This window comes from Sapajus apella, unplaced genomic scaffold, assembly GCF_009761245.1.
Source record: "Sapajus apella isolate SASKATOON/1434 unplaced genomic scaffold, GSC_monkey_1.0 scaffold43, whole genome shotgun sequence".
NCBI lineage: Eukaryota > Metazoa > Chordata > Mammalia > Primates > Cebidae > Sapajus > Sapajus apella.
The window spans coordinates 3,544,112-3,571,585 of record NW_022436983.1 but is presented as its reverse complement, the minus strand read 5'-3'; the positions used below and the strand labels follow the sequence as shown (position 1 = coordinate 3,571,585).

The 27,474-nt window shown below is 54.2% G+C and overlaps 1 protein-coding gene across 1 annotated transcript in view; it reads right to left on the bottom strand.

Moving 5' to 3' along the window:
• Window positions 1–8,342: 8,342 nt before the first annotated feature.
• SPSB1 (splA/ryanodine receptor domain and SOCS box containing 1) overlaps window positions 8,343–27,474 on the bottom strand; it is a 79,334-nt gene continuing 60,202 nt past the window's right edge. The window contains exons 2-3 of the mRNA XM_032300304.1: window positions 22,229–23,069; window positions 8,343–10,405 (exon numbers count right to left, since the gene is read on the bottom strand). Of these exons, the coding sequence (XP_032156195.1) occupies window positions 10,278–10,405; window positions 22,229–22,922 (822 nt within the window). The 5' untranslated portion in view covers window positions 22,923–23,069 and the 3' untranslated portion in view covers window positions 8,343–10,277. The remainder of the gene's footprint in view (window positions 10,406–22,228; window positions 23,070–27,474) is intronic.

Here is a 27,474-nt window from a genome sequence, read left to right as displayed (position 1 = left end):
GCCTGGCGCTTCCCTGGTTCACTGGGATTTCCAGAGGATTGGGATCCTTCCAGAAGCCCCTGGCTGAGCTGGGGTCCCAGCCCTGCTCCCCTGTGGTCTTCCACAGCCCAATTAAAGAGGCTGGCATCAGCCAAAGTGAAATGAGTGGGAGGGGCCAGGAGGGAGGAACAGGACCTGCCACACCTCCCAGGCTATGCCCCAGGGGCTGGAAACAGCCCTGTCGTGGAGAATCTGCTCCAAGGGATGCCCCATTGCAAAGCTGTTTGTGACATTTCTGCCTCTTCCAGAGGGTCCTGCAGAGAGCTCAGACAGAACATTCCAGAGCATTCGTAGGGTGCCTGAAAGATGTCCTGAAATCGGGGGCCACACTACCACCTCAGGAAGGTGCCATGCTTCGGAAACCAGGCACCCTCCCTGCTGCCCTCAAGGCAGAACAGGCTCGGGCTCAGCGGGAGGGATCAGGATGCCGAGAGGAGGCCTGTGAGCGGCTGCCAGGGCCCTGAACCCTCCGGGGCAAGATGAACTCTGGCGGGAGGCAGGCTGCTAACCAGTAAGCAAGTTGTAAAATCCCAATTCAGACACAACATCTGGCAGCTGCTTCAAATAGTTCTCTGTCTGAAGTTGGAGTTGCTCGCAGCCCTCCTGTAAATCAAACCATGTGCACAGAGGAGCCCTGTGCCGACCCGAGGCACCCTGGCTTGGCTGGGCCCCCGCCGAGCCCCCAGCCTCCTGGTTCTTTAAATAGCCTCGGGTTCACATTCCATTTCCTTGTACGATGAATTCAGAGCAGGCCTGGCTGCAGAAGCTTCGGGGATGCAAGCTTCATCCGACTGTCTCAGCGAAAGATGGAGGGAGGCGATGCTTGGCACTTGGGGCACAGTGTCTTGAGCTCAGCCCCTATTTCCATCAGTGACTGCTGGGCAATGCCCACCCTTCACAGGGCCCAGGGCCCACTCATTGTAGCCTGTCAGAGGGAAGAGCAAGAGCGGTCCAAGTCCTCTGTCTAAAAAGTTTCTGGTCTGAGCCCGGTCCTGTGGCTTCTAAGCAAGCCCTGGGTACTCACCACTTAGAACATCGACCAGTTGATTCTAGAGCAAATCTAGTCTCATGAAACTGGCTGCAAAAGGCCAGGGCAGGAGGGAGACGGCATGTTTCGATTAAGGAGGGGAGTCATTGCCTGCCGGGCAGCACCCACCACTGGCTTGGTGCTGGGCTCTTTTCTCCCTGCATGGTTTGATCAGTCTTCATGGCCGCTCCAGGAGTGGGTGCTAGTATGCACTCTGCTCTGAAGGTGTGTGTGGAAGGTTGCATGGTGGCTCCCCAAAAAGTGTTGTCACAGGTGGTCAGTGACTATCTGGAGCCGGTGGCCTGGGGGTAAGAAGAATTTACCAAGACTGTTGTAGGTAAAGAAAGGCACATTTATTAAAGGAAATATGAAAATATGCTGCAAGGGTGCAACGGGCAGATCAGCAAGAGAGGAGCTGACTGCAATGAGACAGAGGCTTGCTGGGGATTTCACGGGATGGTGCTTGTGCTGTGTGCTCAAGAGGGCTTTGTGAAGTACTGAGAATGCCAAGGTCGCAGTGAGCTCACCTGTATTTTCCCATCAGCTGACGGGTGATGGTTGGGCATAGGAAGATTGAGAGCTGCCTGTGCGGGAGGGCTGTGTGTCCTGGACCAGGAAGAAAGGCAGATTTCCAGCTTATCTGCCTTCTCCTTTTGCTTTCCCCTGGTCCCGCCAGCCTGACTCCTTTTCCCTAATTAGGACTCCACAGGTATGTCTTGTCCTAATCCTGAAAACTGTGAATGTGACTTTATTTGGAGAAAGGGTTTTGGCAGATGTCATTGATTTAAGGATCTTGAGATGAGATCATCCCAGATTATCCGGATGGGCCCTGAATCCAATGACAAGTGTTCTTATCAGACAGACAGAGACACAGGGGAGGAGGCCATGAGAACACAGAGGCAGTGAGTGGAGCCACAAGCCGCAAGCCGTGCAGTCTGGAGCCGCCAGAAGCTGGGAAAGGCCAGGACAGTTCTTTTTTTTTTTCCTTTTTGAGACAGAGTCTTGCTCTGTCGACAAGGCTGGAGAACAATGGCATGATCTCCGCTCACTGTAGCCTCTGCCTCCCAGGTTCAAGCGATTATTCCACCTCAGCCTCCCAAGTAGCTGGGATTTCAGGCACATGCCATCATGCTCGACTAATTTTTGTATTTTTGTAGAGATGGGGTTTCACCATGTTGGCCAGGCTAGTCTCGAGCTCCTAACCTCAGGTGATCTGCCTGCCTTGGCCTCCCAAAATGCTGGGATGACAGGCGTGAACCACTGCACCCAGCCTTTCTTTTTTTTTTTTTTTAAAAATCACATTTATTATTATTATTATTATTATATTCAGACAGAGTTTCACTCTGTTTTCCAGGCTGGAGTGCAGAGGTGCAATCTCAGCTTACTACAACCTCTGCCTCCTAGGTTAAAATGATTCTTGTGCCTCAGCCTTCTGAGTAGCTGGGATTATAGGTACATGCCATCATGCCTGGCTAGTTTTTTGTCTTTTTAGTAGAGATGAGGTTTCACCATGTTGGCCAGGCTGGTCTGGAGCTCCTGGCCTCAAGTGATCCACCCAACTTGGCCTCCCAAAGTGCTGGGATTACAGGTGTGAGCCACCACACCTGGCCATAGGTTGGATCTTCTGCTAGAACTTCTGGAGGGAGCACAGCCCTGCCCACACCTCGATTTTGGACTTCTGGCCTCCATAGCTGGGAGAGAATAAATGTGCATTGTTTTAATTCACCTCGAATGTGGTACTTGGTTATAGCAGCCCCAGGAAACGAGGCCCCGGAGCTCTTAACCACCCAATTATCTGCTTGCCCTGGTGACCAGACTGGTTTTTTTCTTTTTAGACAGAGTCTCTCTCTGTCGCCTAGGCTGGAGTGCAGTGGCGCGATCTCAGCTCACTGCAACTTCTGCCTCCAGGGTTCAAGCAATTCTCCTGCCTCCGCCTCCCAAGTAGCTGGGATTACAGGTGCCCGCCACCACACCTGGCTAATTTTTGTATTAGCAGAGATGGGGTTTTCACTATGTTGGCCAGGTTAGTCTTGAACTCCTTACCTCAGATGATCTGCCTGCCTCGGCCTCTGTAAAGTGCTGTTATTACAGGCGTGAGCCACTGTGCCTGGCCGGACCAGACTGATTTTTAGAAAACTGGATCTGATAAACTGAGGGTTGGCCCAGGCAATTTCCCTGCAAGGTGCTCTCTAGGAAAGGGTCATTTATGGCGGAGGGGACTTCAGTGAGCTTAGGAGCATAAACAAGGGTCTCTGGGTGCCCTGGGGGTGGAGGAGTAATTATACTATTTTTATTGGTTGCTTCCTACCAGCGTTCTAAGCACTTTACATACAGGGCTCACTTAATTCTCACAACAACCCTAAGAAGAGGAAATGTTCACCGATTTCACAAAATGAGGAAACGGAAGGCACAGGGAAGTAATGGTGGAGGGGCCAAGGAGCAGCTCCTTAAAAAGCCAATTGGAAATGAAAGACACCAGACACATAGGGTCACCTTTTGTTTGATCCCGTTGATTCGAAATGCCCAGAATAGGCAAATGGAGTCAGAAAATAGATTAGTGGTTGCCAGAGGCTGGGGGAGGGGAATGGGAGTGGCTGCCTAATGGGTGTGAGGTTCCCACTGGGGGTGATGATAATGTTTTGAACTAGGTAGAGGGGACAGTTGGACAACATTGTGAACATCCTACACCCCACACTGATGTGCATACTTTAAAACAGTGAATTTGATGTTATGTGAATTTCACCTTAATTACAAATAAAAGGTGAGATAAGAATACCCTGGGCTCAGGCCCTGATTCGCCCAGCTCTAAGCATATGGGTCTCAGTGGCCCTGCTGGGAGGAAAGTGCTGTTCCCATTTCACAGATGGAGATGGCAAGGCTCCAGGCTTTAAAGATATCATCCTGGGCAGGGAGGAGGAAGCCGGCATCAGTCCCAGGCTGTCCTGACTCCTGAAGCCAGGCCCCTTCTCTCCAGTTACACAGCCTCCACGCATGGCCAGCCTGGAAGGTGAAGTTTCTTCTTCACTGGAGTTGATTCCACCTGTAGACATCAGAAACCCTGGCGACCCCATTTTGCTTCACAGAAATCATTGGCAAAGCTGAATATTTTTCGAAAGGTAGGGCCCAGGGATGTAGGTGGGAGGGGGATTCAAATGTTTGCTTTTTTTTTTTTTGAGACGAAGTCTTGCTCTGTCACCCAGGCTGAAGTACAGTGGCAGTGGCACAATCTCCGCTCACTGCAACCGCTGCCTCCTTCCTGGGTTCAAGGGATTCTCCTGCCTCAGGCTCCTGAGCAGCTGGGACTACAGGTGCGCACCACCACGCCCGGCTAATTTTTTGTATTTTTAGTAGAGATGAGGTTTCACCATGTTGGCCAGGCTGGTCTCCGACCCCTGACCCTGTGATCCACCCGCCTCGGCCTCCCAAAGTGCTGAGATCAGGCGTGAGCCACCAACCCTGGCCCAAATGTTTGCTTCTTAGGCTGTAAAGAGAGAGGAAGGCACAATCCTGGGTTGACAAGGCCCTTGTCCCTACATGCTGTGCTGAGGTTGTGGGAAACACTCGTGAGCAGCTCCCCTCGGGGGGATGGCCCTGCTGGAAGGGTCTTGCGTGGGCCATGGCTTGGAGAACTGAATGTTGTCTCCAAGCTCCTGGTTCAACTTTCCAGGGTCTAATTTCCTCGGGGAAACTAAGCTAAGGGATAGAGCCCAAGGCTGAGGTTTCCCTGCCTGGACTCCAGTATTTCTCCCTTGTACCCACTTTGTTCTTTCCTAAGATGAGCACCTTTGTGCCTGGGTGAGAAGTGTTTGTCCCTGGCATGGACGCATTGATTTGCAGCTCTCAGAGTGCCTGTGTGCTGATACACAGAGCAGAGAGCTGGGAGGGCCACTCGAACAGAATCCTCTATACCTGTGGTCTCCAAGCTTCTCTGGGTCTCAGCCCCTGGCAGGACTCTGAAGGATCACGGGGCAACAGCAGAGAGGGCTGCGTGGGTGCAGCTCTGCATGTAACGCTGGCACCCCAGCAACCTTCAGGGCGATGTTATCTGAGTCATCTGAGGGTGTTCAAGGATGCATATTCTCAGGCCCATCTGATTGTATATCAAGCTTACCAGGATTTTGCTACCCAGATTCCTCTGGGTGATTCAGATGCAGAAGGCATCTATGAACTTCAGGGTGAAATCCCCAGCTAGGTCCTGGTACTCACATGCATTTATGCTACACATCCTTGGGGATAGCTACAGGGTTCACCCCCAAATGAAACGTCACCTGGGAAGGGAGCCGAAGGAGACCTTTGCCTTTTCTGCCTGTAAAGCAGACCCAGTAGAGGCTACAATCGGGGCGGAGCGGGAAGACACACCCCGCACAAGGTCAGTGCCACCTCTGTCTAGCCAGCCGCCCTCAGCCTGAGCTTTTCCACGGAGAATATTCCTCTACCCAGGAAAACAATTATCAGGCCGGCAGCAACAGCAGCAGCTGTTCTCTGGCCCAGGAAGAAAGGTTCCAGAGAAGAGTTAGTTTTCTTTTTTCTTACCAAAAAAAAAAAAAAGTCAGAACCCAGGAGAGAACACCACGGTCTGAGTGCACCAGGGGGATGGCCGGCCTGAGTCCGGCCTGCCAGCAGCTGAGTCCTGAGAAACCCTAGGCGAGCCAGGAGTGGCTTCCTCTGCATTTGCTGGGCCAGGACATCATTTGTTGACTCTAGGGCCCAGTCCCTAGCTCACGATTTCCTCCCTGGTTGCCATGGTCCCGTACAGAAAACACAGCAAACTCCTGGCCCTGGGCAGCTCATTTATTTCAAATATTCCTTGCAGCTGGAATCCAACCATGTTTGGGTGTCTGGACTGGAGCATGAACTAATTGCTCTGTCTTCGGCCCCCTCCCCAGCCCCCCGGCATAGTTTATGGTTCAGCAAAGTCCACATTCCTCATCTCGCCGAGGAGCGGAGAAGGCGGGAGGGAAGCTGCGTGCTGAAGGGTGGGGACGGGAGGACTCTTCCCATCTATGGCCAAGCCCTGAGAGTCTGCTACCTGCTTGAAGGCAGGGGATTAATTACAACCACATGGGCCAAGGCTGCACAGATGGTTTTATTAATGCCACTCCCTTCGGCACAAAGCCCTGCTCCCCCAGAAGTCTCCTGGCAACTCAAAGGCCCTGATTTTCCCTGTGCCTCCCCCCTTCCCCGCCCCCAGCGCCTGACCCCAGCCCCACTCCTCCCCTGCCGCCCCCTTCAAAGGAAGGGGAGTTCCAACTGCAACCCAGACATGAACTCCAACCTAAAAATAATTGTAGACCCCCCCTTTCCTCCAACCGCATCTGGGAAAAGGATCTAGGGGTCCCTCTTCCCAATACCCACCTTGACCTTTGGAGACTTTACCTGAGGAGGAAGATTATCAGTAAGTTGGTTTAGAAATGTCTGGGCCATTCTTTTTTTTTTTTTTTGAGATGGAGTCTTGCTTTGTTGCCCAGGCTGGAGTGCAGTGGCGAGATCTCCGCTCACTATAACCTCCGCCTCCCAGGGTCAAGCGATTCTCCTGCCTCAGCCTCCTCAGTAGCTGGGATTACAGGTGTCTGCCACTGTGCCCAGCTAATTTTTATATTTTTATATGGGGTTTTACCTTGTTGGTCAGGATGGTCTCAGTCTTATGATCTACCTGCCTAGGTCTCCCAAAGTGCTGGGGCCACAGGGTCAGCCACCCTGTCAGGCTGTCTGGTCCATTCTTAAAGACAAAGTCACAACCCAGAAACTGCCATTTTCCAGAAATGCAGGAGCTTTAAAGCATTTGTTTGCACACTCACTAAGATGCCAGGCTCTTTGGGAGAGCCTCATCACGCCCTCGCTATCCTCCTGTGAGGCAGGTACCACACTGCAGTGACTGCTGTTTTCCAGAGGCTCAGCCAAGGCCACAAAGCCAATATTTGAATCCAGGTCTGACTCAGGAGCGCATGCGCTCCTCATTGGGTCAACCCACCGACACCATGGAATAATTTCCCTCTACCCAGCAACTGCAAAACAGCTGACACTGTCAGAAGCAGTAGTGTCCAAACTCTCTTAGGCAAGGTCACCTAGGGAGTTCAGGAAATGCATATTCCTGGGCCTGGCCCCAGAAGTGTTGACTTGGTACATCTCAGGTGGGACCCTGCAATCTTCATTTTTACATCTTCCCAGGTGCTGCTGATGTGTGTAGTCTGAGGACAGCTGGTCAGGAGGCTCTTAGAGAAAGGGACAGGGGACTCTGAGCCCAGGGATCTTGGGCTCTCAGGCCAGGCACTTTTCACGGCACTATCAGATCCCAGCACACCTTGAGAATGAAGTGTCCCCACCGCAAGCTAAATGTGCTCTTGCTAATTCTTTGGAAACTAGCCATGACATGTGATCACATCTTAGTAAATTTCTTTTTCTTTTTTTAGACAGAGTCTTGCTCTGTTGCCCAGACTGGAGTGCAATGGCATGATCTTGGCTCACTGCAACCTCTGCCTCCCAGGTTCAAGCGATTCTCCTGCCTCAGCCTCCCAAGTAGTTGGGATTACAGGCGCCCACAACCACGCCTGGCTAATTTTTGTATTTTCAGTAAAGACAGGGTTTTGCCATGTTGGTCAGGCTGGTCTCGAACTCCTGACCTCAGGTGATCCACCTGCCTCAGCCTCCCAAAGTGCTAGGATTACAGATGTGAGTCACCTCGCCCAGCCTTAGTCAATTTCTTTTTGTCATTTTATCACCTACTGATCCTCTAACTAAGCCAGAGTTTCCTGGCCTTTCTGTTAGGGGCTCTGCCCACGTGGCCAGCAGAGCAAATTCACTCAGCAACGATTCAGCAAACATCACCGTGCATTCGGCCCCAGGGGGCCCAAAGACGAATGAGGGACCTGCTTCTTCCCCAAGAGTCTGGACTCTGAGGATGCCTACAATAGCTCACACTCTGCTCCTAAGAAGCCCACGGTCAACTCAAGTTCTACAACCCCACAAGCCAACCTGATCCGCTCATGAATGTGCAGAATCACTTTCTGTTAGTTCAGCGAGTTTCTGCAGCTTGAGCTGCCAAGCTTAGAAACTTCTGCAATGGGGATGAGGACGTTCTGGGGTCATCCCTCTAGGACTCTCCTCCTCCTCCGTCTGGGGCTTCGCCTGGCATCCCAACCTCTGCCAAGGGGTGGCAGGAGTCGGCCCATCATCTGTTGAAAACTGGGCCGTGGAGCTGGCTGGACTAAGGCGAGGCAGTGGCGGTCAGCCATGCCTCTTTCCCCTCCCGAGGCACAAACGAGGAACTCCAAAGTGGTTTGATATTTTAACAAACGTTCCTTTATTAGGTTACTATTATCAACCATCATAAAATAGAACGGAAGTTTCAAAACTGTACAAGCCACAAGGCTCTGGGCTGGGAGGAAAGAAGGGTGGGGCGTCAAGGGTCCCAGGGCGTCAGGAGGTGGGAGATGCTGAGAGAGCTCGAGTCACCCAGCGTCCGTGGGGACAGCTGGGTCAAGGCCATAAGCTGGGATCTGTACAAGTGAAACATTCATCAGAATGTGACCCACCTCAAACAGGAGGGAGGAGAATCTTTAAAAGTCTTACAGGTAAGGTCTCCTGCCTCCCAAAATAAAAATTTTAAAAATAATAAGGGAGTAATATACATTTCTCACCCAGTCTTGGCACCAACATTGTGCTTTAAAAAATATACTCCACTGGAAGATTTACTTAAAAAACGGTACCCTACAGCAGCTGTTTAAAACAATTCTTACAGACAAATATATATATATGTGTATATATATTAAACATTTTAAACAAATAAAGTCATCTATTGTACCTGTGCAGAAAGGAACCAAAGTTAGACTCTCAGAGAGTTAACTTCAAGCGCAAAGAAATGGCCAAGGTGGTGGCAGGTGCTGGGCATGCTACGTGGAGGGGCTGCAGGGACAGGGCACCCCTCTCTTGCCGACAGCCGAGTCACCCCTTTTGAGGCTCTGGGAGGGGTTGGGATGAACTGGGGCTGTTTCCCTGGGCCTGGAGTCCCGGCAGGGGTGCTGAGCAGAGACCCGTGCTGGCTTCTGTGAGGCTCGACTCTGCTCCTGGCCTCCCCGTCCCACCCCGCCCCCGGCTTCTCAGGGAATGGAGACGCACTCGCCCTCCCTTCTTGGTTCTGGGGGTCCTCTGGCACACCCAGAGCTTCTGAGGATGCACTTGGGAAATGTCAGCGAGAAAAGCAAAAGCAAAATCGAACCCACACTAAAGACCCAGAGAAGACTAAAGAAATGCAGCCATGTTCAAAGATGTCTGAGCCCAGGAGGTAAGTGGCTACCTGGAGAGGCAGGGGAACTGCCACAGCACTTCCAGACGGGCCCCGAGGACACCCAGATTGCATGTGAGGCTCTTTCTCCCTGAGGGGCCTGCTAGGGAACTTGGAGCAGAGCCCCCTGGAAACTGCAGGGCAAGGGGCCCAAAGACACACTTGTGCCTGGGCACGAGTGCACATGTGCCTCAGGCATGGCCCACACATCCCAGGGATGGGAGGAAAGTCACAGAACAGCCAGAGAGAGGTGACTGAAACAACGTTTCCTTTCTAGAAGGAATAAATAAATGGCTTTTGTTATTGTTAAAAGAATAAATACAGGGTACGGGGCGCCGACGGCGGGGATGGATGCTGGGTGCTCATTTGCCTGCAGACGGTCCTTGGTTTCTGCCTTCGTGTCCGTGGTGAGTTTCTGGCGTCCTGAGCTTTATCTGCCGCGGCAAGCCCCCGCTGGGCTGGGCACCTGTGGCCGGGCACCAACCTTATCTAAGCACCTCTTAGTACCCCTGGCATCTGCTCTCAGAGCTGTGGTACCCCCTGCCACCTTCACCACCCTGGAAGCCCCAGGTGGCTGCAGTCTTCTCCTGGAGATGTGGGGAGCACCCATCCCACCCTGAGAGCAGATCGGAGCTCAACGTAGGACTTTCGTAGGAGTTTATTCTCTGTGTCTTTTTTCAGGGAGGGGTGGTATATGGACGGCATGCAGGGACGCTGCCTTCTGCCGGTGTTGGGAAGGGGGAAGGAGGAGCCTGTGTTGGAATCGGTCCTTGTCCCATGGAGGCAGCCACGGAGGATGAGGGGAAGACCAGGGTCCTCTGTTTATGGCTGTGGACGCCGGTCCCAGGTGCAGGGTGTGGCGGCCCCAGCAGCGGCGGCTCAGTGAGGTGGCACCAGGTGGTTGCCGAGCTGGCGGTCCGACGGTGAACGTCACTGGTAGAGGAGGTAGGCCTTGAGGGAAGCCGGCAGCGGCAGCGTGTGGATCTCCCCCAGGCGCTCCTTCCCCAGGGCCAGGCGCACCGAGCGGCGGCACAAATCCATGAGCGGCAGTGGCTCGGCTGGGGAGACAGAGGGAGAAACGCAGGTCAGCGCAGCTTGGCAGGTGTTCAGAAAACGACGCTAACCATGGTGGCAACATTATCACTCATTAGTATTCATTCAAATCAGTAAAGAAACAATTCTTTGGGAAGCCGAGGTGGGTGGATCATGAGGTCAGGAGTTCGAGACCAAGCCTGGCCAGCATGGTGAAACCCCATCTCTACTAAAGATACAGAAAAATTAGCCGGGCGTGGTGGTGTGCGCCTGTAATCCCAGCTACTTGGCAGGCTGAGGCAGGAGAATTGCTTGAACCTGGGAGGCGGAGGTTGCAGTGAGCCAGGACTGCGCCACTTCACCCCAGCCTGGATGGGGCGAGACTCCGTCTCAGAAACAAACCAACCAACCAACCAATTAAAAATGCAATGCTTTGATTTTCATTTTAAATTTAGCATGTGAATAGCCACCACCGGGAGCCCACCCTGGGCTGGGCACCTGGGCAAGCCCTCTGCTAACACTCATTCATTTAATCCTCACTGTGGTTTCTTATGAACAACTGAATAGTCACAGAGACACCATTTTACAGATGAGGAAACTGAGGGACAGAGTCTAAATGACTTGCCAGGGGTTGCCCTGCTGGCAGGAGACAGAGCTAGGAATCAAACCCAGGCCATCCCTGCTCTTCCACTGGTAACTGCCTGTCCCGGCAAGCAGCTGCACTGGGGCCTGTTGGTCAGAGCACGTGGGAGCCAGCTCTTCCCAGCACGAACCCCCAGCACCAGACCCCACGCAGGCTTCAGGAAGGGAATCATTTTCTGTCACCAGCTGCTCTCAGATACTGTTCTCACAACTGTTTTAAAGCTGAAGACCAGCTGGACATGGTGGCTCACACCTGTAATCCCAGCACTTTGGGAAGCCGAGGTGGGCGGATCACTTGAGGCCAGGAGTTCAAGATCAGCCTGGCCAACATGGTGAAACCTTGTCTCTACTAAAAATGCACAAATTAGCTGGGCACAGTGGCCCATGCCTGTAATCCCAGCTACTTGGGAGTCTGAGGCAGGAGAATCACTTGAACCTAAGAGGTAGAGGCTGCCGTGGGCTGAGATCACACCACTGCACTCCAGCCTGGGTGACAGAGAGAAATTCTGTCCAAAAAAAAAGAGTTGAGGATACACAGGCACAGAGAGGACACCCAGTGTGCCAAGGTTAAAGGCTGGGACCTGACTGCAGGCAGCCTGGGCCCAGCGTCCACGCCCTTCGCCACTAACTGTGCTGCAAATGAAGACATGACAAACCCAGGTCCTTAATCACACGTGACAGGCCTGGCTGGCCCCACGGTCTGAAGGTGTCGTTTCTGTACCACACGGAGCCAGAGAAACCCTGAGTATCTGTGCTTCTGTCTGTCTGACAGTGAGGCTGAGGGCCCAGGCCAAGCTCAGGCCTCGGGAAACTGGAAATGCCAGCCCAGCTGCAGCTGATCCCCAGAGCTGCCTGGGCCTTCTCCCTGCCCCTGTCGCAGACACACGGGGCCTCTCACAGCCAGGGAACGTGGGCAGAGCTGCGTCAGGCCCCAGGGTTACAGAGCGCTTCCAGCTGCAGCCTTCAGGGCACCTCTGTCCTGTGTTCCCAGAGCGCCTGGCCTTGCCGTCTTACAAAGGAGGCTGTGTTCATTCAGCTGCATCTCAGATGAGCTGTCTGCTCCAGATCTCAGGAGTCTGAAACTCATGCCTTCCAAGGCTGCGTGCGGGTGGGGGTAGGGGGTGCGCAGCAGGCCCTGCTCACCCCAGGGCAGACCCCTCTCTGCTTTCTTTCCTGAAACCAGGTGTGAGTGAGCACACATGGACCTTTGTGGGGCCAGTCACGCTGTTCTCCAGATGGAAAGGCCTGAGGCCAATGGACCTGCAGCTTTATCCATGGTCTCCTCTTGACTTTGAGACTCCTTTGTGAGCAAAATAAAGTCAGCCCCCAAAACAAAGAAAACCCACAAAACTCCATCCTACCAGTAAAAAGTGGATTAAAGTTCCTTAATATTCACCAATGTGTCTCAAAAATATGAAAGTCAATGACGGAAGACCAAACGCTATGCGTGGGCCATGGCAAAACGGAGAGAGGCTGCTTATGGGTACAGAGTTTCCTTTTGGGGTGATGAAAATGTTCTAAAATTGTGATGGTTGCCCAGATCTCACCACACGAGAGGCCACGAATTGGATACTTTAATGGGTGAATAGTATGTTATATGAATTTCGGCTCAATAAAGCTGTTATAAAATAAAAGAATGAACCTTAAGTTTGATAATGAACCGAGGCGGGCGGATCAGCTGAGGTCAGGAGTTCGAGACCAGTCTGGCCAACATGGTGAAACCCCATCTCTACTAAAAATTTATTAAACCCTAAACTTTAAAAGAAGAGGGACCAGGCTAGGCGCAGTGGCTCACACCTGTAATCCCAGTACTCTGGGAAGCCAAGGAGGGAAGACTGCTTGAGCCCAGGAGTTTTGACATTAGCCTAAGAGAGGCGACCTTATCTCTATAAAAAATAAAAATTAGCTGGGGCGGGGGGCAGGTGGTGCGTGTTTTTGGGTCCTGGCTATTTGGGAAACTGAGGTGAGAGGATCAGTTGAGCCCAGGAGGTCAAGGCTGCAGCGAGCCGTGATCGCACCACTGCATTCCAGCCTGGGCAACAGAAACTTTGTCTCAAAAATGAAAAAAGGCAAGCTGGGCGCGGTGGCTCATGCCTGTAATCCCAGCACTTTGGGAGGTCAAGGTGGGCAGATCACCTGGAGTCAGAAGTTCGAGACCAGCCTGGCCAATATGGTGAAACCCTGTCTCTACTAAAAATACAAAAAGTTAGCCAGGCATGGTGGCAGGTGCCTGTAATCCCAACTACTTGGGAGGCTGAGGCAGGAGAATCACTTGAACCTGGGGGGCGGAGGCTGCAGCGACCCAAGATTGTGCCACTGTACTCCAGCCTGGGTGACAGAGTGAGACTCCATTTCAGAAAAACAAACCAACAGAAAACAAAACAAAACCCAAAACTGAAAAAAGAAAGAAACACACAAAAGAGGAGGGATCACTGCTCTTTACCCGCCATGGACAGTCACAGCTTCTGACAGGGAATGGAAATGGTCAGTGCTTTTCATGGAGAATTTTGAAATGGAGACTTTCGTGGACAGCTTAGGATGACTAAGAGGAGCTCTGCTTGGGGACAGAAGGAAGAACAAAATAACCGGTGTCCTTTAAGGTCAAGGATCCCACAATCCCTTGTGGATGGGGTGGGACTGGGTTCCACCCACCCAGCCGCTCACAGTGTTGGGTTTTGCTCGGGTAAAGCACACACCCTGGCCACTCCAGACCCTGCCCCGAAGCCTGACCTGGAGCAGATCCCTCCGTGAGCCTGGACTTGTTTCCCCATCTGTAAGATAAGGAATCCAGACCAGATTCTCCCCAAAGCCCCATGCAGCCAAGATCCTGAAGGTCAGAGTGATTATCGCAGCCCTCGGCCTGACCGGGCTATCGGGAGTGGGGAATTTGGGGGTGTGTGCTCTTCTCTGCTCAGAAGTTCTCCTGCATCTGGCTTTCATCGGGGCTGCCCTGAGCTCCCTCCCTTGAGGATGGAGCTTAGCCCCTGCCGGAAGGTGGAGGGGCTCTCCCTGGAGGCTGGAAGGCACTTGAGAAAGCTCCAAGTGCCACTGAATGTGGCCCAGGAGCCCTGCCACGCTGCGGCAGTGAGGGCTGAGAGGGAGTTCCCATCACTACCTGCTTGGTGTAAAGTGTTTCAAATCAACTCATGAAGAATTATTTCTAGGCTGGGCGCAGTGGCTCATGGCTGTAATCCTAGCACTTTGGGAGGCCGAGGTGGATGATCACCTGAGGTCAGGAGTTCCAGACCAGCCTGGCCAACATGGCGAAACCCCATTTCTGCTAAAAATACAAAAATTAGCTGGGTGTGGTGATGCATGTCTGCAGTCCCAGGTACTTGGGAGTTTGAGGCAGAAGGACTGCTTGAACCCAGGAGGTGGAGGTTGCAGTGAGCCGAGATTGCGCCACTGCATTCCAGCCTGGGCGACAGAACAAGACTCTGTCTGCAAAAAAAAAGAAAAAAAAAGTTTCTAAACCAGAGGCTCACATGAGCCCCCAGTTCCATCCAGCGCCTTATTTTGGGTGGCTGACACTGCAGCCCCAGCCCCGGCCATGGCCTGTGGGGTACCAGCCATGTGCCTGGTGGGGACTGTGACCCCAACCTACAGATGGGAAGATGGGCTCGGGGAGGTGAGAGTCACAGGTTCAAGGTCTGAGAGCCACGGACTCCAAAGGGATGAGACCCTCCAGCTACTGCAATCCACCCTCTGTGAAAGCAGCCGTGCGGGGTGAAGGACCTGCCATCTTTGGATCCCACTGAATAACCCACTTAGGGACGGGTCATGGGATCCACCAAAATGGGCTACAGAAGCGGCAGTGAATGGCTGCAGTGATGCCTTATGACCTGAAAACAGGACCAGAGTCACCCAGGCATCCTGTGAATGGGTCTATTCTCTGGGGCCTCAAGCACATAAGCAGGTCACGCCTCCTTGGTCTTGAAGGAGGAAACTGACGTCGAAGAGGGCTCCGGTCTAACTGCTTTTCAAAGACCAAGAATGCACAGCCCCCATTTCAGCTGGTTACTACCAGGACTAGGGAGTTCTCCCCAACCTCTACACTCTTGAGTGGGGGCTGCCGGCTTTGCACCCAGTTCTGGCCATAAAACCAGGTGCCTGCTGAAATCCACCGAGGGGGTGGGCACCCGTCCTGTGGCCTGGGGCCTCCGGCTGCTGTGCCCATCCCCGGGAAGCTTAGGCATGCATTCATTTAAATAATTTCTATGAATGAGAGAGTGCAATGCTGAATGAGCAGCAAAGAAATCAGGAAGTCAATCAGGTGCTATTTCTGGAAGAAGAAGGCTGAGGAACTGGAAGAGATGGTGCACCGGCTTCGACAGTCCTGTGGTAACGGCTACCTGGGGGCCAACGTGGACACGCACGGCCCCATAGCCCCGACCCACGGCTGTCTCGCCGTTACCTGAGAGATTTCAACCCAACTCAAGCCTGAAGAGTGTGGTGCTGTGCCCAGTTCACAGGCTGAATGAATGAGCTGCAGAGCGATGAGGTCAAGGAAAAACGTTCCACCCGGGAGAACGCCCCAGCTTCCGCAATGTCCTCACCAATGGCTGTCATGGCTCCTGTGGCTGGCCCTGCAAGAGGCCTGTGGGGACCACGCTACAGGACATGGATTCTTGAATGTCACGGTGGGGATGGCCATCATAGGATGTGTGTGTGTTTTCCTCTACATTAAGCAGTTCTTTTTTTTTTTTTTTGAGACAGAGTCTCACTCTGCTGCCAGACAAGAGTGCAGTGGCGTGATCTCGGCTCACTGCAACCTCCACCTCCCGGGTTCAAGTGATTCTCCTGCTTCAGCCTCCCGAGTAGCTGGGACTACAGGTGTGTGCCACCACATCCAGCTAATTTTTGTATTTTTAGTAGGGAAGGGATTTCACTATGTCGGCCAGGATGGTCTCGATCGCTTAACCTCATGATCTACCTGCCTCGGCCTCCCAAAGTGCTGGAATTACAGGCGCGAGCCACCGCACCTAGCCATTAAGTAGTTTTTATAAAAGAGCAGAGCCAAACAAAACATGGAGCCTTTGTCCTTGCCAACTGGGGAAGGATGCCTGAGATCCATCTAGGTGATGAGACACCCTTGGTCCGCTACCCCCTACCCCCACCGACTCTGAGGGCCTTTGGTCCTCATATGACCAGACTTCCTGGAGGGGGTGGGGAATAGCGTCCGGAACGACCCCTCCCCCACGGAGGAAGGAAGGAAGTCCCTGGTGTTGGGGTATCAGTCTCCTGACGAGCAGCTCCTCGAAGAGCCAGGCTGGAGTGGAGTGTGGGAAGGAGGCACCTGGGAGGAGGCGCGGATCTTGAGGAAAAGAGCTGACCTTCCCTCAACCTTCAACCACGACAAACCACACCAAACCCATCTGGGAACTGTTAAAGAAAATTCTTTTTTTTTTTTTTTTTTTTTTTGGGGGGGGTTTCGCTTTTTTTACCGGCTGGGGTGGAATGGCGCGATCTCGGCTCACCGCAACCTCCGCCTCCTGGGTTCAGGCAATTCTCCTACCTCAGCCTCCTGAGTAGCTGGGATTACAGGCACGTGCCACCATGCCCAGCTAATGTTTTGTATTTTTAGTAGAGACAGGGTTTCACCGTGTTGACCAGGATGGTCTCGATCTCTTGACCTCGTGATCCACCCGCCTTGGCCTCCCAAAGTGCTGGGATTACAGGATTGAGCCACCGTGCCCGGCCGACAAGAAAATTATAAAATGCAGAACTGCATGGAAGATGCCTCCTCAGTGGGAGACGTCTTTAAAGCAGTGGGGTGGGGCCAGAGGACCCACGAGGTCAGGGGCGCTCCCTGGACTGCCTGCCCACCTGTTCTTGCAGACAGGCCTTTCTGCATCTCCAGGGAGGGTGGTGGGCAGGTCTGGGGTCAGGCCAGGTCCCGTCTCCCCACTCAACAATGGCCATCTCCACTCTTGCCCCAGGAAAGACAGGGAGGGTGACCCAGCAGCCTCTCTGGCTGCATCCTCAGCACAAGGCCTTGAGCCTCGAGGCTTGAGGAGGAATGAGAGTCCAGGGCCTGTGGCCCCAGCTGGCTAGACAGTGGAGAGGCCACACAGGGAAACATCAAGACCTCACTGTCCCTGCTTCTGCCCGACCATGGCCCTAGCCCCAGCATGGAAGCAGGGACTCTGCTGGGGGGTCTGCCTGGCATGCAGGAAAGAGGCCACAGGAACAGTGGGCTGGGAGATCCCCGAGAAGGCACATGCAGGGCAACTGCCTGAGCTGCCCTACAAGCAAACAGCTGCCCTCACTGAAGTCGGACCCGGGTGTAGGGGGTGGGCTCCTCTCCAGACTTCCAGGGAGCGAAACTACCTCCACCTCCAAGACAGAGACAGCAAAGCCCCAGATCAGCCTGATACCAAGAAAACAGATCCGGCCGGGCACCATGGCTCACGCCTGTGATCTCAGCACTTTGGGAGACAGAGGCAGATGGATCACTTGAGCCCAGGAGTTTAAGACCAGCCTAGGCAACATAGTGAGACCCCGATCTCTAAAAAAAAAAAAAAAAGATGACAAATCCAGCCAGGCCTGGCCAGAACCTCCAGCTGACATGTGGACACCCCCCTTATTTAGGTGCCTTGGAAGGCAAAGCCAACTCTCTAGGGACAGGGGACTTGGGTGGCCTCTGACCTCACCATGGGCACCCCAGCATCGGTGGGGGTGGCGTGAGGGGAGGGAGCACCGGGCTTATCTGTCACCCCCCTCCCAGGTGGCGGCACAGGGAGAGGAAGGCCTCGTGGAGATGGTCTACACTGGCTGCCTCCACATCTGGAGTGGGTTGAGCAGTGTCCCCCAATTCACATTCGCCTGGAACCTCAGAGTGGAGCCTTATCTGGAAACAGGGTCTTTGCAGATGTACTGTGTTATGATAAGGACATACTGGATGGGGATGGGGGGGCCTGAATCCAATGGCTGGTGTCCTTCTAAGGAGCGGGGGGCACAGAGAGACACACGCAGTTGGACCACCCTTGCGCAAACAGAGGCAGGGACTCGGGACAGCATCTATAGATGCAGGGACGCCAAGGATTCCTGGTAGTCCCCAGGAGCGAGGGGAGGCCTGGGGTGAGCTCTGCCTCAGAGCTCGGAGGCAGCCGAGCCTGCTATTCTGATCACAAACACCTGGCCTCAGCGCTGCTGCTGTTTTAACGGGTCCTGCTCCTGGTCACGTGTTCAGCAGCCCTGGACGCGAACACCCCGTGCATCTTCCTCCAGCCACTCCATCAGGCTCCCCCCAGCCCCTGGACTCAGATGACTCTCGTCAGGGTCAACTGTGAATTCCTTGTTGCCAAAGCTGATGGACAGCTCTTAGCCATCCATGTTCTTGACCTGCTGCTACTTTGCCCTTCTGAAAGCCCCTTCCTCACCTGGCATCCAGGACACCAATCTTCTGGGTCCCCTCAGCCCCCGCCCTCCTGGCCTCTAAGCAGGGCTCAGGCTCAGCCCTCTTCTCCTCGCTGTCTAGCCCCCACTCGCGGTGACCTCGCCAGGGTGGCAGCTCTAAAGCTGTCCATGCGTGGACAACTCCCCCACTCCCGGCTTTCCCAGACTCTAGGCTTGCAGGGCTGCTGGGATGTGTTGAAGAAGATGCTCAAATTTAACATCTGCTCCTCCTTCAGGCTTTCCCATCTCGGGTCAGCAGCTCCCGCCTTCCACCTGCTCAACCCAAACACCTGGAGTCACCTTGACATTTCCCTTTCTTGTCACATCCAACCCTGTTCCAGAGGCCCAGGACTGGGCCAGCCCTCTCCACCTCTGTAGCTTCCATCCTGGCCCAAGCACCCATCACCTCTCACAGGACAAGCCTGGTCTCTTAGAGGCCACTCTTGCCCCTGCTATCCATTTCTATAGAGCAGCCAGAATGATACTTCTTTTTTTTCAAGACAGGCTGGAGTGCAGCAGCATGATCTCGGCTCACTGCAACCTCCGCCGTCCGGGTTCAAGCGATTCTCCTGCCTCAGCCTCCCGAGTAGCTGGGATTACAGGCATACTCCACCACACCTGGCTAATTTTTGCATTTCTAGTAGAGACAGGGTTTCACCATGTTGTCCAGGTTGGTCTCTAACTCCTGACCTTTGTGATCCACCTGCCTCAGCCTCCCAAAGGGCTGGGATTACAGGCGTGAGTCACCGCACCTGACTGCAGAATGACACTTCTTTGACACAAGATGACATTTCTATGACACAAGATGCTGCCTCAATAAGGGCCCGGAGGTGTCGGGTTAATCAGGTTGAGGCTGGTGACTAACACCCACGCCCTACCCTACCCCCACCCCGCAGCAGAGCTGTGACACTGCCCCACCCTTGGATTTTTTGCTCTGAGAACCAAGAATGACCACATCTATTTTCCAATCTGGATCCTCTAAAGTCAGCTGCCCGCGTACCCCAGGGCCCATTCATGTCTGACCAGGATTGAGGGAGATGAGAAGCCAAGAGGCCCTGGCACTGCTGAGTATCTGATTCTGGTGGAGAGGAAAAGGGTCCTTGTCATTGACCAACAGTGCCCTGATGTGACGCTCTGAGTGGCCATCTAGCTTCCAGCTCACAGATAATGGTTCCCAAATACTGATTCCCATTCTCGTATCCCCCACTCACCCAACACCTTTAGGATTTTCCAAACAAGGAAAATTATGAAAGCATCCAACCTCCTGTCTTATGCAGAGCTAACCAAGCAAGGCACCGCCTATTCACAGGACACATGTCTGCACTTCAGGACTGGGTGGGCAGAACCCTCTGTTCAAATAAGCCCCTGTGCCCTGCCAGCCGCTCCAGGGCTCTGTACTGGAGCTAGAATACATAACCGTGAAGCTGTGCAAACCCACAGAGCTCATGAGAGTGTCAGGGGGCTCATTCCTAGAGGGGACAGGGCTGGAAATCTCACGGAGCCCCACGGTCCCAGTGGCCAGGCAACAACGGCAGGCCTGGCGGCGCCCTCACCTGTCTGTCTGCAAAGAATGGACGTTAACCTCCCTGGCTCTGTGGTCACCCCTTGGCTGGGAAGAGGGGGGCAGGGCTGAGGGCCAGGGCTCCCAAAGATCCTAGGTCCTGGCACGGTGTGCCCAGGGCTCCCAATCTGCACCCATCCCCGCTTGAGGCAAATTTGGCTGCAGACTTGGTGCCACTTATTTCTGTCGCCCAGGGAATACAGACACAGAACTCACTCTGCTGGTTTCCTCATCCAGTTCCGAGGTGACTTCCCTGGGGTGGTTACCTGCTGGATGCAGACCTGGCCACCCACCTCTTCCAGGAGTCCCACGACCTGGGGGCACCGGGCTGCACAGGTGAGGAGCAGGCCCAGGAGCCTGTACCACAGACGCCACGTGTGGCTGTCAACTCACTGCCATCAGGGTCACAGTCAGAGCAGAGGACCAGGAGGAAGGGGGCGGTGGAGGCTTCCAAAGAGAAACGTGTAAGCGTTTGCTCATGCCTGACCACCTGACACTTTCTCCAGTGTCTTTCAAAGGCTGAGGTGGGGAAGGAGGAGCCATAGGAGCGGGAGAAGCTGCAGGTTTGGGGACTTCAAGAGAGAGTCAGCATCTGTATTCCTGACCTCCAGTGGGGTGCCTCCCCAGCCCCTGCCGCCTCCCCAGCCCCCGCCGCCTCCCCAGCCCCTGCCACCTCTTGCCTGGCCTGCAGGGTGAGTTAGAACTCAGGGTGCTGAGCCAAACCTGTCCCTTTAAGAGAGTCAGCTCATGGGTGGATGGTGCTTTCCAGCCCACTCGCTTCCTGCAGGTGGTAGAAGGGACCCATGAAGGCAGGGGGCTTGAGAGAGGGCCACGCACGCAGTGAGCCATTCCGCAATGCCAGGCCCTCCTGCTACAGTGGGCTCCCAGCAGGGCTGCCATGGAGCCTCCACCTCCCACACCAGCACAGTGCCCCTACAAATGGGCTCATTCACACTTTCTCATTCACAGTATGAGAAAGGGTACTCCCCTTCCCAAAGGGACAGGTAGACATCGCTGCTGACTCAGCCTGTTTCTGATTCATGTGCTCCCCCACAACTTCATGACCGAACAAGTCCCTTGGGACTGTATCTCAAAGGAGCCCACTCAGAAGGCTCCAGCAGAAGAGAAAGACTCAGCCTGCGTAATGAGTGAGAGAGGCCACTAGCATCCATTTACCGGAGAGGCCCTAGTATCCCCAAGGTTGCAAACCCCAGCTCAATCACATGCTGGCAACTGGGCTAGAATTTGGTCAACTGAGGATCAAACCTGGAGGCAGGTCACCCAGAGAAACAAAGACCACCTACTCATTAATGCATCCATCTATCCACTTATCCATCAATTCATTAGTCTATCTGCTTATCCATCTACTCATCCATCCATTCCCTCATCTATCCAACTAGTCATCCATCCACTCATCCATCAATCAAACACTCATCCACCCACCTATCCATCCATCCACTCATACATCCATCAATCTAAACACTCATCCACCCATCCATCCATCCATCCATCCATCCATCCATCCATCCACTCATCCATCCAACAATCTAAACACTCATCTACCCACCTATCCATCCATCCATCCATCCATCTAAACACTCATCCACCCACCTATCCATCTATCCATCCATCCATCCATCCAAACTCATCCACCCACCTAACCATCCATCCATCCACTCATCCATCCATCATTCTAAACACTCATCCACCTATCCATCCAACCATCCATCGATCCATCCATCCATCCATCCAACACTCATCCACCCACCAACCCATCCATCCATCCACTCATCCAGTGTTCATTTACCCATCCACTTATTCATCCACTCATCCATCCGTCAGTCTAAACACTCATCCACCCACCCACCCATCCATCCATCCATCCATCCATTTACTCAACCACTCATCTATCTATCAATCCAAACATCCATCCATCAATTCATTATCCACTTATCTATCCATCCATCCAACCAATTGTTCATCCATCCATTGATTCACCATCCATCATCCATCCATCTATCCATCTGTCCATTCATTCATGAGTCACTATCAGGTAATCCAGCAGACTCTGGCTAGAATTCTTCACTTAACCAGATGCAGGCAAAAGTTGCCTGAGGGTCTGAATACACTGGGATATCAACTTCAAAACACTTTAGTTTCAATGACTGTATAAACTTTGCCCTGAGCCCAGCCAGGACCATGGGGACAGAGGGGGGGCACTACCTCTGAGAGCACAGGGGACACTTACGATCAAGTCCGTTCAAGTAGCGCATTCGGATCTCACAGTGGCCCCAGACGGCACTCACTACAGGATACAGTTTTTTGCCCTTGAGTCCCCGAAAAGCCACTCCCATGTACTGTCCATCCACAATGAAGCTCAGTGTCCCGTCGTCCATATCCAGGGCTACCAGGAAGGAGTCGGGGACAATGAACGTCTCATCTGGTTCCAGAAAGGCCGGGTATGTTTTGCTTGGCTGGTTCTTGCCATCGTGGTACAGCCGGTTGCGCCCCAAGTCCCAGCCCCAGGACTCGTGGTTATTCCCCACGAGGGTCGTGTACCCGACAGAGTGCAGGGGGGCATCTGCCGTCGCCACGCCCACCACAGCGTGCGTGCCCCGCTGTCTCATGGCCCACGTGATCTGCCACACGTGCAGCCCGCGGGTATACCCGACCTTGCCCCTGATAGCGTCTGTGCTCTGGGCCACCGGATGCCGGTGAAAGATGAGCTTGTCGTCCTCCTTCACGAAGACGTTGAGCGAACGGTCGTTGTTGTTCCATGAATGCAGCAGCTGAACGTCGTAGGACACGGGGGGCATGTCCAGTAGCAGGTCCAGCCGGGTGGGCTTGCAGTAATCCAGACCCTGGAGCTCCTGCTTCAGGGGCCGGTACGTGGGGTCCCTCATGTCCACAGTCTTGATCCCTCCAGTGACCTTCTGACCCATGTTCGCCCCTGGTTTCACCTTCTTACCGACTCCCAAGGCAAACTCATCAATCTCGCGGTCTCGCCTCCAGTATTCTGATCCGCGCCAGACAGAATTCCTAAGGAGGGCTGCCAGGAGACCTCTGCAAGCTGCGGTTTTCGGTATTGCCTAATGGATAGAAAGACAAACAGCCGGTGAGCAGGGCTGCGGGGTGAAGGGGAGAGTTAACCCGGAGGGCGAGGCGACCACACCGGCACATCCCGGCAGTCTGCGCCCAGGTTCTGTCAGGCCTGACACGGGCAGGCTGGAGCCTTGGCGTAGAATAAAACCCCCCGTTCCCTGGCTAGGCTGTCACAAAGGAAAGGGGCTGTCTGTCCACCCGGCAGACTGCGTGGAATGGTGGGCTTGGGGGCTGGGCATCACCCTCACCTATGTTAGGTGCAGACGCACAGCTGATGCCCACCAAATACCTCATCAGGGTCCCACAGGGCAGAAGGCCACGGTGCCACAGAACTGGGTGTCAGCTACGACACAATGGGCATTTTCGTGGTCAAAACAGAGGGAGGTAGATGGCCCTTGCCTTGCTGTTCAGAGGGGAAGGGAAGCCCGGGTAGCAGTAGAGGCTGCTGAGGATGCCAGTCCCAGCTCCTCTTCCCCGTCTCTGGCACACCGACCTCCAGCAGACACACCGCCAATTCACTCCAGAGAAGAGCCCTCTGGTGCAGACGAACAGCTCAACTCAGGGGTCTGTGTGCACCTGGCAGGTAGGGCCCCAGGAGCCTCCTCCGCCAGCAACATTCCTCTCAAGGGCAGGCCCCGATTCAGACAGCATGGGGGGCTCATCCCCTGACCCCCAGGAGTTCTTATCTGACCGATCACCTCTTTTTCCTGCCCATACCCTTCAACTAGAAGCCAGGGTTTTGCTCTCTGGGGCTCAACAGCACGTCTGGGGAGGAAGTCCGACACTCAGATGCCTCGTTCCCTCTCTGGCTACCATCCCCTGGGTCCTTCAGGGAGGAAGAACAGGGACTCAGGTTGGGAGAGGGATCTCACTGCATCTACCCCATCCTCTCCACTGGCAGCCCAGGAAGAATTCTTTTTTTTGTTTTTTGAGACCGAGTCTTGCTTTGTCGCCCAGGCTGGAATTGCAGTGGCAGGATCTTGGCTGACTGCAACCTCCACCTCCCGAGTTCAAGTAATTCTCCTGCCTCAGCCTCCCAAGTAGCTAAGATTACAGGTACCCACCACCATGCCTGGCTAATTTTTGTATTTTCAGTAGAGATGGGGTTTTACCATGTTGGCCAGGCTGGTCTTGAACTCCTGACCTCAAGTGATCCACCTGCCTTGGCCTCCCCAAGTGCTGACCAGAAAGAGTTCTATCCAAGGAGGAGGAGGTGGCGGGGGAAGAGTCGAGCCTTGTTCAAGAGAGAAGTTTCTTTCTGCCATCAAGAACCCCTTGGCCTCTGGAAGGGACCACAGAGGCTAGGGAGAGCAGCCTGGTTTGGGGTCAGGCTCCTAGGATCAACCAGGGCAGGGGCAAGGTAAGCTCCTGGCTGAAGAAACAGAACTAAAGGAGCCTATGGGGGGTGACTGGGTGGGAGGTCATCGGAGCCTTGGCTGTCGGGAGAGTCACTCTGGGCTGCTTGTTACTGGATGCCTGAGTAAAGGGGACAAAGAGAACCCAAAGGAACCAGGGGTGGGAGGCTGCAGGCTTTCAGACACAAGGAAACCCAGGGACCTCAGAGCACTGGCCTCCCTTTCAGTGTGGGGCCAGCAAGGCCCAGGCTGTGCAGGGGTTGGCCTAGAGCCCCCTCTCAGCTGGTAAGAGGCCCCATGAGACCCTGTCCGCAGGGCAGCCAGGCGCCCTGGAGGTTTGGAAAGCTTCCCGGCAGAACCTTTCCACGTGGGAATACTTGGTGCCCTGACCCTCTTGTCTCAGGGGCCAGGTCATGCTTTTTGGCCTCCCCTTTCTGATGTCAAAGGGCTTTTTTTGAGATGGAGTTTTGCTCTTGTTGCCCAGGCTGGAGTGCAATGGTACTGTCTCGTCTCACTGCAACTTCTGCTTCATGGGTTCAAGCAATTCTCCTGGCTCAGCCTCCCAAGTAGCTGGGATTACAGGTGCACACCACCATACCCAGCTAATTTTTTGTATTTGGTACAGGCAGGGTTTTACCATGTTGGCCAGGCTGGTCTTGAACTCCTGACCTCAGAGGATCCTTCCACCTTGGCCTCCCAAAGTGCTGGGATTACAGGCATGAGCCACTGCACCCGGCCATAGACAGAGGGTTCTGATCTCAGAGACATGGTCATCTCTTCAGGGACAGGGCAGGTCTCCTTGTGTCCAGTGTGTGCGAAGCCATTGCAGAGCTGAGGTGCCCCTCTGCAGCCTGGAGGACCACCCTGGTTCCAGAAGGTTCTGTGAATACTGTGACTTCACATCCACGATCTCCCAGGAAAATCCCATTTTCAAGCTTTCATTCCCACTTCCTCTCCTGGGAGCCACTGAAATCTCTAGGACTCCCTCTATGTGGCTGCAGAGGGCACCCCGTGGCTTTGGGGCCTGCGCCTCAAGCTGCAGGAGAGAGCTGGTCTGGTGTGGCTGGGGTGTGGCCTTCCCTGAATTCCCCTCTTCCCCAACCTCCACTGGAGCATTTTCTGAGCTGTAGGAAGGCCGGCCCGAGGCAGCTCTCGAGGTCAGAGCTGCATGGAGTGGGGGTGCACAGTACGCCCCCATCTCTGTCTGGACACCCTCTCCAGCTTGGTGCCCAGGGACCTCTCCGTATTCTCAATTCTGCAGGGTCCTGTGGGCACAGAGTTCAGCACCCTGAGAGGACAGGGTGGGAGTGACATTCTAAGAGGTCACGGCACGCTTCCGGCAGCGTAGCTCCCCTACAGCCCCTCTGCTGCTCAACTGCTGCGGCTGGACGAACCTTTCTCCCAGAATCTCATCTGTCATGGAAGATCTGCCCTCTCTCCACCCGTGGGAGCAGGTGGGAAGAGTGAAGAGGAGGCTGGGGGAGGGAGGGATGAGTGGGAGGGAAAGGAGGCGGGGAGAGGTCCCCTAGCAGGGTAATTGAAAATGCTAGGAGGTCAAAACCAAGCCCTGAGCAGGTGAAAAAAAAAAAAAAAAAAAAAAGAAAAAGAAAATGCTAGGAGGGACCGTACCAGGGAGGTTGAGTGGGGCAGGGCAAAGGGGACACCTCAGAGCGGGAGAAAGGGTGATGCGGGGTGAGACAGGGAGGGAAGGGAGGGAGAGGGAGGGAGCTCTCAGGCTAATAAACCCAGGCCTGAACATACAGAACGCCTGTCTCAGCGAGACGGGAGATCAGCAGGCTTTTTCTGCAATGGGCGAGATAGTAAATGTCTGGCTTTGAGGGCCAGACAGTCTCTGCTGTTGTCACACAAAAGCAGCCACAGACGGGACATAAATAAACGCGTGTGGCTGAGTTCCAGAAAACTTTATTTATAAAGGACAGGCTGGCTAAGGCTCCACCAGCCCGAGTTAGACCAGGCCGTCCTGCCTCGTCTCCACTTAAGACACAGCCCTGTGGGGCTGCAGCAGGCATGAACTGGATGGCAGAAGGGAGCTCCCAGCCTCATCCCAGAGAGAGTCACCAGAAAGGAGGGCTTCACCCCAATGTGGGACATCCATGTCTGTCTGCCCAGGTTGGCTCCACAAGCTCTCCCAGTTCTGAGATGCCAGAACCTCAGGTGGCCCAGCAAGCACTCAACACTGACGCTGGGCTGAGCTCCCTAACCCTAACCCTAACCCTATCCCTAACTCTATCCCTAACCCTAACCCTATCCCTAACCCTAACCCTAACTCTAACCCTAACTCTATCCCTAACCCTAACTCTAACCCTATCCCTAACTCTATCCCTATCCCTAACCCTAACCCTATTCCTAATTCTATCCGTAACCCTAACCCTATCCCTAACCCTAACCACTACCCCTCCACCTCCACCCACCTTCCCCTGTACCCCAGCCCAGGCCTTGGACCACAACGCTGTGAAACGTGGGAGTTGGTGGGAGGGAGGGCCTGGGAGGAGGGAGGCTGGGGATAGAGTGTGGGGCGTTTTCCCTGGGCAGGGCGAGCAGGTAAAGGAGCCTCCAGGACTGTGGGGTGACTCCCTCACAAAGGCACCCAAGGGCCTAGCCAGGGAATGTGGGCCACCCACCCAGCCACTTCTGCCATCTGAGTCACCTCCCAGGTGGTCAATCACTGTGGTGACCCTAGGGCTGCTCATGACTCATCTGTCACCCGCCCTGTGTCCAGGCTATGGTTAAAGATGACACTGCCTTCCCAACTTCCTGTTGTTCACACCTAGCCACCTCCTCGCGGTGCAAGAACACTGAAGCCATCCATCTGCCTGCCTTTTTCTATTTTAAAATGCGGCTGCACAGATCCACCCTTCCTGAGGGTCCCCAGGAGCTGGACAAGCTGCTTCCCCTGGGACTGCAGCCTGATGGGCGCTTCCCCAGCCCTGTTCCCTGGGGCTTCCGAGCTCACACACACAGAGACAGCAGCTCCTGCCACGAAGATCCAGCCTGAGCTTCTCCAAGCTTCTGCTTA